General features: G+C 36.3%; 1 protein-coding gene across 1 annotated transcript in view; it reads right to left on the reverse strand.

The window, feature by feature from the left end:
* The window catches only part of TRAK2 (trafficking kinesin protein 2), a 17,998-nt gene extending 7,521 nt beyond the window's left edge, over nt 1-10,477 (reverse strand). The window contains exons 1-5 of the mRNA XM_010177629.1: nt 10,147-10,477; nt 8,961-9,155; nt 3,757-3,827; nt 2,972-3,088; nt 1,511-1,720 (exon numbers count right to left, since the gene is read on the reverse strand). Of these exons, the coding sequence (XP_010175931.1) occupies nt 1,511-1,720; nt 2,972-3,088; nt 3,757-3,827; nt 8,961-9,155; nt 10,147-10,183 (630 nt within the window). The 5' untranslated portion in view covers nt 10,184-10,477. The remainder of the gene's footprint in view (nt 1-1,510; nt 1,721-2,971; nt 3,089-3,756; nt 3,828-8,960; nt 9,156-10,146) is intronic.
* Nucleotides 10,478-13,469: the final 2,992 nt, after the last annotated feature.

Genomic DNA, 13,469 nt, shown 5'->3' on the forward strand with positions numbered 1-13,469 from the left:
AAGCAACTGAATTTGCTTCAAAACTTTTTAAGGCAAAGAAACCTTGAAAACTGAATTACGTTAATCTTTTATGGCACTGAAAAGCTCTCAGTAGAACAGCTTCTCTCCATATTCCACAAATAGTCTATTTAGATTGTAAAATTTCTGGGCCAGAGACTGAGTATCACAACAGGTCTAAACAACATCAAGCATACTAGATTCCCACTTCCATTTTGATGGTGAGGATGATAATATTAAACTTTGCACACATAATTCTTCTACATTTAGGAGTGTTTGCCAGTAAGTGACTCACCATAAAAGTTAGTAAATGGGTTTAAAGATTATCCAAGCAAGGAGAAGCACAGCTACACAAGTGCAGACAAAAACACTTCTTTACATAATGCCGTCACATAAAAATAAAATAAAAAAAAAGCAGAGATAGGCTCAACATGATTGAGGCTATTTCAAGTCTGCAAAGGTTACGCTATATCACAGAATGATAGCACTCTCTTTTCAACTCCATTATGTTTCACTAAGGTAGACTAAATTAACCCCTGGTCTTCAAAGTTCTGTAATCACGTACAGGGTTAGGAGCATTATAAAAGCAGTTTGATCTCCTCCTCCAGCACTATTAAACTATCCATTTGGTCTTAACGGAGTCTCAGGAAGAAAATTTTGGAGCCAACAACAGGAAAAGTATATTTTGCTCATATTAAATGAATCTCTGTTGTACTCTTTTAACAAGCTTATATTGGGAAAGGCTCATATAAAAAAAACCCCCCAAAACCAAAAAACCTACTCACCCCAAACAAAAAAACCCCACAGCTTTCTTACAAACAACATCCTTCGTTTCTTAAAAACAACACCCCCCACTCCCTTTGACCAATTTCCTATTTAACAAGTTCCACTCTCCACCTCTGAACAAGAGACACTGCATTGTAGATTCTGATTCTTGTAACCTTTGCTGTTGGTTCCCTGAGTTTTATTTAGTCTGGCTATTTAGTCTCTATCCTTGTGATGGCACAGTGCCTGTATTCTTGTTTTCTACATAAGAGAGACCAATTAAAATGATCACATAGTCAAAAGTAAGTGTGTCTTCAAAAAAATTTGAGTAGATGCTTATTAATCCTTAATATGGAATATAAGCTGACAAAAAAGTAATGTAAATGCAAGTGAATTCCCAAAATACTACTAACCAATCGCAGTCAGATTTGTATCAAAACAGGTCGCACAAACTTAAGGGCCTGATGGGTACAAGTACTTTTGCTGGGTGCTTACATATGTTCCCATATTCTTTCACATACCAAACAGGCATTGAGGAAGGACTACTAGAGGACTCTGGAGATAACGAGGAGTAGTGAAGGAAACAGAAGGATGTGGGGAGGGGAGGGAAGTGTTTGGTCACGATTTGAATACAGCGATACAAAATAGTCATATGCTTCAAGAGAAAAAAATCAAATGCTGTATTTTTTAACCATCCTGATTTATTTAATATTCAGCATATGTGGTATGCACTATAAGTCAGATATACCTTCGATCGCAGAGCAAGGTTCTCCTCTTCCAGCTCCCTGAGTTTGTCTTGCAAGACATCCAGCTGCAACAGATCGTGTGATACACTGAAAGATTCATTGAAACGAAGTGGTGTGGAACAGCTGGAATCTGTTTCACTCTCCTCCGAAGCAATCGAAACAATACGAAGCAGGTCATCTTTTTTTGACAGTTCATGCTGCAGTTGATTAACCTGTGAAAAAAGATCACTAGCTTGTGAATTATACTTCAGCTATACAATATTACAGTGCATGACTTATGCAGCCTCTTGGAACATCACTGCTCCAGTTTAAAACGAGATTTAAAATAGCTCACAGGCCACGATTGATTTATATTTGCACGTAAGATTCAGGCTCTATTTATTTTATAGAAAGTTCACAAAATCATAATTATAACACTGTAAGGGAGACTGAAAATTCAAGGTAACATAAGAAAGGACTACTTTTTTAATACTTTACTTCAAAATAATTTTCCAGCTGCTTTGATACATGTCTACATTTTAACATGCTAATTATCATTTTGATTGTGAACTGTAACTTTCTGAAGAAAAGGACTGATAGACATACACTCATATGTGTAGACTGGTCCCTCCCAGTCTATACATTAAATGAACTACGGGACAAATAAAAATAAGACAAGACACAGATCTCATTAAGATATCTCCTTTTTTTCCTGAATACATAAGTTTATGCTGTCCTACAGTTAATTATGAGTATGTATTTATTACCACCATACTGTTTTATACAGGGAGCTGAATCCATTTCACTATAACTTAGACTACATCAGTTGACTTTAGAGTTAAAAAACTGGTGATACTTTATGGGTTGTCAACTATTTAATTCTTTTTTAAGAAAGAACACAAAGAAAATATTAGAAAAGATTAGATAATGAACCTGTGCTTAAATGAATAGATGGAGTGAAGAGCTTGAGCAAAATTGCACAAAGAAAATATTAGAAAAGAACCGGTGCTTAAAGGAATAGATGGAGTGAAGAGCTTGAGCAAAATTCAGTTTTCATTACTTTTTTTTTTTTAGTGTAACCACCCCAATAAGCCAGCTCATTTTCTGGCTGTTTCCTCACCTGTGAAGTTGTTATGTAGCAGGTTGTATCAGATACCAACTAATTATTTTGACTTAGACTATTAGATTCTTAGTTCAATGGCAGGATATCAGACTATCGGTCAAAACACTTTGAAAATGCAATCATGCTGTAGATATATCATAATAAAACCTAACATTCTCACAATTTCTCAGTAATTACAATATGCAGTCTTCATAGTCATAGAGAAAGCTGATTAAACTATGACAATTAGGAAAATTACTTAAGTATACTTCTGTAGTTTGAGAGGAGCAATCACTTGCTTCCACAATGAAGAATATATTTGTATTGCTCCTCATCATAAAAAGGAAAGAAAGAAATAAAAAAAGATGAAAAGATCACTCACTCGATCTAGAGTTTGTCCTAACTGTTCTTCTAGTGCTTCATTCTGTTCTGTCAATAGATGGTTTCGCTTAAGGAGGGCTTGTCCAATTCGAGCTGCCAGTTCCAGGTCCCGATCTTTCTGCTCACAAAAGGAGAACAAATGTCTACTTTTGATCAGGTAAGGTTTAAATTTGGAGTAGTTTTAGATTTTCCTAGCTATTGTTTAATTAACCACCACTCTGAGATCCCCCTTCACTCTAAAATGGATCAACATTGTTAGAACAATTAATATTAATTAATTAATACTTCATCATTTAATCCAGAACACATCCATAACAGTGTTTCTTGATATAACACATTCTCTTCCACAGTCATCTGCAGTAACAGGGGGAGGGGAAAGCACCAAGCCTGGGGACAGTTTTGTTTTTTGTGCTGAGTACTGGAGAGGTTATAGGGGCTCTGCTGAATCATACAAAGAAGCCACATACACTTAGGCCTGTAGTCTTTCAAGTGACACTTCCTCCAGAACAGACTGCTTCACTTGAATAGTGATGAGAGGGCAAAAGCAAAGGAGCAACAGGAAAGTAGAAGAAAGCTGTTTCTTTCTTACACCTCCATGGGTGCCAACAGCTTTGCTAATTTTTGTTTCTGAGACAGTGCAACTGAATGGGCAGCTTCTCATTACCCAAGTGTTTGATAAGCAGCTCCTGAAGACAACTGAACCAAAATTTCCAATAGCTGAATAAAACCCTTCCTCAAATACATGTCCTCAAATACATTAACACAGCATTATAGAGTCAAGCATACCTCGGCTAACAGATGTTTGACCATGTCAGCATCACTGTAGGTTTTCTGCTCCACATTATCTGTGCCAAGAACTGAGAAGAGAAAGATATACTTACTGAAGTAGCTTAAGTACAAGAAGACTGCTGGGAAGGGAGAGAGCTAAAACTCTAGAGGATGTTGTTTACAAATACAGTACTTAGTTGATGAAAGTAGCAGAGACTATGAAAATGCATCTTAACTTCAGAAATACAATACTCACTTGGGAGACTGATACAATGAGGTATTGAACTTTTACAGCTTTAAGCAATATTAGCTAAAACTGGAGGTGCTCGCACGTCCTTCAAATTTAGAAAAAGCAGAAAAATGTCTTAAGATCAACTTTTTGAATATAGCTAAGCTATTAAATCATCCAGCCTGCTGGGGAGAGAAGGAAGAGTATAGGGGATCATACCCAAATATAGCTGAACACACTTGCAGACTCCACCCTTGAAACACAACTCCCATTAGTGTGTGTGACAGCTATGGACAGGAGGCATGGAGACCCCAGACTCTAGTCATGAAAACATTTTTATTAAGTGCTTGATCATCTTCGGTACAGTTGAAAAAAAAAAAAAAAAAAGAGATAATGTATGTCTGCAATTTAGATGTAGCAGTAAATCCTATCTTACTGACTGAGTGATTTCAAAGTTTGAAGAGTTTGTAAAACTATTAAAAAAAACTGAGAAGAAGTAGAATTTGAAAAATAGGACTGAATCAAGAATAAACAAAGCATGAAGAATATACAACAACTCTGAACAAAACACAGTTCTAAAACACAAAGCACTGGTCTGCTCTAGTTCTTGTCCTGAGAAACAGAAGATGCTAGTAAAGAAGAAATCTTAATTACCTTGAGCAAATTTGTGAGATCCAGCCAAGGAGGAGGAAGGAAGTTCAATAAGAGCTAGAGTTACAGAAAATGAAAGATATGGGGCAGAAAAAGAACAAAGAGGAGAAAGAATTAAAATGTAAGGAAATAGGTGATTTATTTGCGAGCATCCACCACCAAAAAAATAAATGCATATGTAAACACACTTTTTTTACACTATTAAAACTTTCTTAGAACTTTTGAAGAACTATTTAAATATTATTCCCTTCAGAACCAGAATTACACATCTCACTCACAGGTGATGGATCTTTGTGCTTGTCCAAGTTCAACAGAAATTTGTTATTTTTGCTTTATGGAATCAGGATCATAAAAGTAAAGAAGCCAGCGCTATAAATTTTAAAAATATAGAAGTATCTGTTTCAACTGAAGGGCTAAGTTAACCTGTTTTGAAACTAACTCCATCATCACTACACTGCAAAATGAGATCACTATGGATTTGGTCTAAATCTATTTCTGAAGATTTCCTTAAGTCTTCTACCTTGTTTAAATCTGAATCATGCTCTGAATACATACTGGTATTTGTTCTCAGTTTTTTTCTTTGTTTGTTCTTGTTAAGGACTGCACACTTAGCTATGAGATAGTGAAGTGTCAAGTTGAAGTGCACACTAACTTTATTTATATATCTTATATAAGCTATGTATCTTTTACAGACATAATATCCATAATCTTTTAAAACATCACTCTAAGGCTATGCTAGGAACAAAACCAAGTTGTGTTTTAGTATAGGAAGAAACTTTCTTGCAGTCTTGAAACACAGGAAACAAACAACAATATAGAAGAAAAAGGTTTACTGAACTGTTTGTCTTAGAGCTTAACAGAAAAATCAAACTAATAAAACAAATGCTTTTTATCAAGTAGATTGGTAGGCATAAAAACCCAACACATGCTCTTCAAGTATTTAGGAGCTTTGAACTTAGAGCAGTGCCACTTATTAATTGCATTTCTAAGCAGGGCAAAAATAGAAACTCTTCACAAAATCGAAAGTATCTATCAGTAGCGTAACATGCCTTTGGGAGGGCGGTTTTACTGTATCACTTGGTTGCTGATATTGGTTGCCAAGAGGGGATCCCAAACTCATCTGGTTTATTAGTATTTGGAAAATTCACTGCACATACATAAGTAAGTTTCAACCATTACAGGCAAAATATTATAGCCAGCTTTCCTGTGGTAACTGTTCCCACCAGGTGATTTCAAGTTAAAAGTTTCTATCCAGTGCTAAGTCACCTTAACAAAGATTTACACTAATTACAAGGCTCCTAAAATCAAAAGCAAATATATTTACTCTGATAAATGAAATCACAGAACTAACAGCTTTGAAACTTAGCTCTATACAACTGATGTTATTTTCTCACAGTACAGGATCAAAATTATACAGTTTTTATGATTCTCTCTTGTGAACATGTGTATGTTCACAGCAATCTCTCCTCACTCACCTTGCCAAGTGAAAGCTGCAAGCAACTCTTCATTTTGGTTAATATTCTTGTTATGTTGTGCCATATCCCTTTATTCATACATACAAAGGAGTTCTAAAGACAGATGTTTTGCAATCCAGGGCTTCTTATACTACCACAGTTGAAGCAGAAAATATTCTTTCACCTCAGTGAAACCACTGCTAGTGGAAACTCAACTGGTCACTGGATACACCTTCTAATAGGCAGCAGCAGCCATAAAAAGAGGAGGAGCTCAAATGCAGTAACTGATGTGTTGTTTTATTTATTTATTTTAACCTTGGATGTCAACTACAAATTCACTCAAACCATGAGCTCAGCATTCTCTTTAAGAATAAGTTATAGAAGTATTTCCATACATATATAGGGAAGGGGAGATAGACACGTAAAAAGCCCAAGTAATGCTCCAAGACTATGATTGTCACATTTATTTTCAATTCCTGTCAACAGAAAGATACAAGTTTCACCTAACAAGCTATTCAGCAATGACTGTAACTGGATCTTGATTTATAACTGTATTTGTCTGGGACCTTCCGATTCACTTTGGACAATTTCTAGGAGAAACAAACTATATTTATCTTGAGTTTATATGACTCAGCAGTTATAACAGTATTCTTAAATTATAGAATTAGTTTTGTATGTCATGCCTAACAGTTATCTTTTTAACTTCTTGTCAGTCATTGTTACAGCATTTTTGAGAATGTCAAGAAAACATCTACGGCAACTGTTCAAAAAACTCTCAGAAGCAGTTTACTATTCTCACAGGACACTTTCTATAGTTAAAAAGAACTTCTCACTGGGTGAAAGAGGAAGACACTACTTTCTGTAGTACCTTGACAGACAAATAATACCTGCCTGCCTTCATTAAAACATAGTTGATAAAACCCCTCTCTCTCACTGCAGCATGGAAACACAAGCTTGCACTGACTGAAGGTCCATTTCTTGGAGCTTAGTGCTTCGTCATGCTGGAACTGCAGGTGTTTACAGGAGAGCTTCAGCAGAGCCACATTTGATGTTAAAGTTCCTTCCAGCACTGACAGACTCGTGATCTCACCTCTTTATAATTAAAACTTAGAGGCAAGTACCCACCCCACTGACTACATAACTGCTTCCAGTGATCTACAAAGTGTTCACTCAGATAAAAAATAATTCATGCTTGCAATATTATTATCAGAAACAGACTGAGCAATAAACATAAAGCAGCTTTCCAAATACTTTCCACATTTTAAAATAATTCCAAGCCTGCAAGTTCAACTGATAACAAGATTGTTTTAAATTGTCAAGTACAGCATTCTTAGGAATTAATATTTTACTTTTACTTACTAATTTGCTATACACCCTGGGTGGAGGCCTAAAGCACAAACAACAAAAAACCCTTTCAGAGGCGGCATGTACAAGGAAGAGGTAATCACCGCAGATAGTATATAAATACCAAGGTTGTATATAAATGCCAAGTTCACTTCCCCAAGTGGTGTATTCCAATAGTTCAAATATATGGAGGAAACAGGACTTCTCCATTTCTCTAAAGTGGTTACAATGCATTCTCTCTCCTCTTTGTGCATGAAAACTCTGGAAACTACAGGCAAGTAAGCATTCAGTTCTTTTAGCAGCCTTCTACACATTTGATTTTTAACATATTAAAATTTTCTTTATGTGATTGAAAGCGATTTTCTTCCTTATGATCTTGCAAGGTTTAAGGATAAGTTACTTAGTGTCCTGGTTTTGCTAGGATAGAGTTAATTTTCTTCTCAGTAGCTAGAATAGCTGTGGTTTGGTTTCAGTGCAAGACTTGTTATGAGAAGAACATTGATAAAAGTACTGATGTTATTAGTTGCTGCTGGAGCTCAAGGCCACCGTGTCTGGCTGTTCACAGCTGCATTAGGACTGGGAGGGAGAAGTGCAGTGAACAGCAAACCCCAAACTGGCATTTGGATGTGCCAATGAGATATTCCATCATATCCTGTCATGTTTAGTGTATTATCCGGGGTGACCGGAAAGGGGGGTGGATTTCACACGGGTTTGCTCTCGGAATCTCGCTCTTCTGGGATCGCGGTTTCGGTTCGGGATTGTTGCTCCTTCAGGATCATTATCTGGGAATGGGTCGGGCTTAGTTGGCAGCTGGTGAGCAGTTGCACTGGGTTATCACTCATTTGTATATTTTATTACTGTTATCATTCTCACTACTATTTTAATATTAGGGTTTTGGAGGTTTTTTTCAGTTTTCTTTTATTTCTATTATTATACTGTTCTTATCTCAACCTACAAGCCTCCTTACCCTTGCCCCCTATCCCCTGGGGGTGAGGGGAAATGGGTGAACGGCTGTGTTGGCTGCTAGCCAAGAGCTAGCCCAGTGAAACTATCACACTTAGTATTTTCAAAACTGGAAGGCAATGATCAACAGTGATCTAGTACCCACCCATCTGGCATTCACACCATTTCTATCTCCAGAAGAAACTATTAACAGCATTTAAAAAGCTACACTGACACAAAACATCAGGGCAAACATCATCAAAAGAACCACAGCATCATTAACGTTCCTGAAAATGGAGCTGCTGCATACTCCATACCTCCAATATTATATCTAATCTAGCACAATTCTAGGTTCCTGCCTCTTTTTCACTATCACGTGATCTAACAATCAGGCAGCCATGGGGGCCTGCTAGGTCAGCCCTTAGAATCACAGTGCTGAACTACAAGCACTCCCCCTGAACTCATCTCTTTCTTACACATCTCCAAAGTTTTCCAGATTTGAACACTTTATAATATTAATAACATTAATTTTATATGCACAGTTTTCACTTCAATTAAAAAAAAAAAAAAGAATCCTAGGCCCTAGGCCCAGATATACTCACTCATGTAACGGAAGGGCTCCTCTTCATGAGCTGGAGAAGTGATTTCAGGAAGACGGCCATGGCAGGCAGGAGACTGAATCCAGTCTCGATTTTCATACAGATACAGAGAGTCCACTCGTAACTTGTAATCCGGCAACTGTTCTTCTAGCATGCTTACCAGCTCTACCTCAGGAAGGTCCTCATTGGAGCAGACATCTGAAAGTGAGTAAATGCCAGTAACAGCACATTACTATTAAATACAACCTATTTAATATTGCTACAGTAGGATACATTCTATATACTATAAAATACTTTATAAACCTTCAGTTACTCTGTAATGGACAAATTACCAGAATACTTATTGAATAAATACTTGATTTACATTGTAATATTTTAAGCTCCTCAGCCCCAGCTGACTCCACAACTTCCTGGAAAGCTGGTCTAGCTATGATGCCCTGCAATTTCTTAAATACGATGCATGTATTGAGTTTGAATTTCTATATTTTCCTGGTCACTGAACTAAAACAAAGACTTGAATTTTCTAGCTATTGATTTTGTAAGGTTTCATTGGCTTTAGCGTAGTTATACTTCCCTTTGCTGGAGAAAACCCAAGTTTTTCTTGTTCTCCTGTTTAACATTTTGTTTGGTAATGAACATAGACATAGATAATCTTAAAGTAACTACAAATATCAACTGAATACTGCCTTGAAATCAGGGAACAAATATAAAATTCCATTATCATCCATACAGAATCATGAAACATGATACTCAAAATCCTGGAAAGGAAGTTTAGCACTTCCTGTGTTGTCCCCTCCCCTTAATCTCCTCACAATTATAGCAACAACAGGAAAAAAAAAAAGAAAAGAAAAAAAGAAGAAATGTTAATTCTAAGTTGCTAAAATACTGCATACCAAAGGTACACGATTGATTATCCTTACAACATATCCACTAAAGATGAAGACTATCTTCAGTATCTTCCAATGGGAAAAATGCTAATGTTGATTATCGACACTTTGAGAATTTTACAAGCAACATTTTACAACGGAAGCTGATTTTACAAGCTGGTTAAGAGGATTCACCATTTTTGTTCATTTGCAATATCAGATAAGCAATACAAAGAATGGGAAACTTAAGGTTGTCTTCAGGTTGGTGTTCCAAAACATGTTAGATACATTCTGGGTTTGTAACAGTTAATTCTTCAACTTACCAGAGATGCTCTCCAAGCCTCTGCGATCAAAATTCATGAGTCCTTTCTTCGCAGTTCACTTCTTTGGAAATAGCTCTCTGTAGTCAGATTGTGCATTGTCCTTTTATGGCTTTGGTAGAAAGATGGCTTTGGTTTAGAGACAAAGTAAGTGAGAGACATCAAGCCATCAAGACACTAACAAATCTAGCATCAACTCACTTCTGTAGAATGGTTCATACCGCAGATCTGCTGCCATCTTAGGACACGCTTATTCCATCTGGGCTACTACTGATCAGCAGAAGTATCTATAGGATATTTCATGTAAGCTTCACGAGCTTCTCAGCTCACCCATCATCTGGAAACAAAGAAAATGCCAAAATTTAACGGATTTCACTCTTTCAAACAAGACAGGTAAATTAATGTGTTTTTGTCTCTTTCAGTCTGTTTCCTCCCTGTGCTATCATTTAACTAAAAAAAAAAAAAAGTAGTAAAAAACCATTTTAATCCCCAGTTTGCACATTACACGTAAAACACAGCATTAAAAATGTATTTCCCCTGCAGACACAACATCTCACCTTCAGCATCGACTCTGGCAATTACCCATTTGTCTATACGATTCCTCCTCTTCCATACAATATTTAGTGCGCAACAGATTCAGCCACTGATATAAGGCATTTCCCTTTACTCTAAAGGACAGCAGCTCCAAATAAACAGAAATTTTCTTCAACCTGATACATTTATTTAGAGTGATGGATTCTAAAGGCAGGATTTCAAAACCAACATTTTTAGCATTTTGATTGTTAAAAAAAAAAAGTTTTATAGACTGTTTGCTTTAATCTCTTCCCCTTTAAAAGTCTGCTAATTAAAAATTGGATCTATCAGAAATCTCCTTTGTGGATCATGACAAAAATTGTGTTCCCTCTTCAGCAGGGGCTCATTTAAACCAGAAATGAAACTACCATGAGTACCTGAGATAACCTATAAGAACTCTTTAGTAAAGTAAAAATTCTGCTGTTTGCCTGCCAAGAAGGATCCTTCATCTTCCACATAAAATACAAGAGAAGCCCCAGATAACAGAAAAATATAAAATTAAAGAGAAGAAAAGTCTCATTTTCCCTCCTCCTACGTTTAGTAAACACAAAATTCTCTTGAAATCTTACAATAATTTCAAATTTGCTCTTAATGGTGTCCCTAAGATCTCCCATCACCAAGCACAACAATCACAGGTTTGTCTTGCTGTCTGTAGCAATCTCTCATTTGGCAAGATCAAAATGGACAGTGCGGGAGCTTTTTAGAGAAAGCCTAGAGCCTGCCAGTTCATCTGCTTGTAGATTTTGGCAGGAGATCAAAAAAGAACTTTCTTCCATTAAGGTCAGCTCGTACTTGTGAGCATTAACTTCTTGCTTTGTCATTTATTTCTTTATACATGTACTTTATCTACCAGTTTTAATTATCCATATTAGACACATTAAAAACAGTAAGACTGAGATTTCAGAGATATTTGCTATCTGAATGTTTAGCTGCTTCTAACACTAGTTTGTGGGGTTTTTTCCAAGATGCCTTTTTTTAAGTGGATTGCTGAAAAGCATGAACTACACACTACAAAAACCTAAAATAACTCAATACAGAAGATGACACTTCACAAGACTGCTGGAGATGCACACAGCCAAGATGATTTTATCTTGTAATAAAAGGAGTCACTGTAAAGCAAAACAAAATTCAGCAGCACAGGACAGGACAGTTTATTCACAACTCTGAATCTTTTTCCTTTGGGTTTTAGTAATATAAAAATGAATGCTACTTCCTCTCAAGATTGGATTTAATCTCTCTTCTAAGTAGTGCAAAGCAGAAACACTATTTGTTGCAGGTCAATCTTAGTTCAGCCAAAGAGGGGGGGAAGAAAAAGAAAAAAATAATGTGGCTCAAAGTTTTCTAGAGCATCTGGCCAACATTAAGCTATTGAATTGAAAGGGCAACCTGATTTGTAAAACCTTTGAAAAGTTTGATAGATAAGTAAACACCATAAAAGTTAATGCTCACATTTCCAATGCTTCTCAGAGCTTTAGTTTAGTGTGCCATGGGGCAACTTCTCTGGAAATTCAACCAGCCAATGCACTGGCAGTACCACCCTGAAAGTGACCCCATGACCCTTTCACTCTGCAGCTATAAAACTATTTCCTAAGTGCAGATGCCTTCTGCAAGTTACAACTATAGTTAAATACATTTGGATAAAACCCATAAAATTTGCAACATGGCTTTAAAATATCTGATGGTGCTATAAAGATGGTCTAGAAATTTAAATTGTTAAATCATGTAGAAAGACATATCCAAAACAAAAGCTAGAAACCTTTCTCAGCTATCATTTTTAATTATTTTAAATAATCTTTATTATCATTTTAATAAAGATTATTTCCACTGTCAATTTACTATATTCATTCCACACAGATGTATTTCTTAGCAGTTTTGTGCCCCTCCTCACTCATATGCCAATTTCCCATTGATGTTTGAGTCTTTTACAAATGTGTCAATTGAACATGGAAAAACAAAAGAGAATTCAAATACTGGAGATCAGCCTACATGCAGGAGTGGTGCTCTCAGGAGGCTTTCTTCAATGAATGCTGAAGGGACATGGAAATACCAGAATTTTCTATACATACATACATATCTATCTCAATCTGTGTCTTTTTGTGCTCTCTAAATTAAATTTTACTCCATGATGTGTGTTTCACATTTCAAATATCATGTGGCTTGAAACAGTAAGCTAAAACCAGGAGTACCTATAGCATGCTTAAGAAGAAGACATCTTGTAGAAGTGAGAAGTGGTCCTAGGCCTTTTGCATCTGCCCCACAGAATCCAAGTTGCTCTGAAGTTTGCTAGATCATCTGTGCACAGGAAACGGAGAAGAAACTCAAAAAGAAAGGCAATGCTGGAGCCCATTCATGCCAGGAAGTATTTTTAAAAGCATGGAGGGCTATCACTTACAACCCAAGCAACAGTCTTGATGTTCACCAATGTTATAACAAGACCTGACAAAATTCCCAATGAAAACTGTACAAAAATTAAAGCATACCCAACAGAAAAATAAGAATGACTGGGAAAACATGTTAAAAGCATTATGACAAATGCTCATCAATTGTCTACGTACTACTAAATAGGTTAAAAAAATAAAAACTAAATTAATAGGAGCCATATATTCCATTAAAACAGATATTTCACCACATGATTTGATCTTAGTAGCAAGGAGACAAAAATAAGTTCTCCTAACCACATGAGAGGAGATTTTATTAATTTTTCCTTCAGTGAGTCAGATGATCTCAGACAAGATTAACTTGCAAAAGCAATA

This window comes from Antrostomus carolinensis, unplaced genomic scaffold (assembly GCF_000700745.2).
Source record: "Antrostomus carolinensis isolate BGI_N321 unplaced genomic scaffold, ASM70074v2 scaffold101, whole genome shotgun sequence".
Lineage (NCBI taxonomy): Eukaryota > Metazoa > Chordata > Aves > Caprimulgiformes > Caprimulgidae > Antrostomus > Antrostomus carolinensis.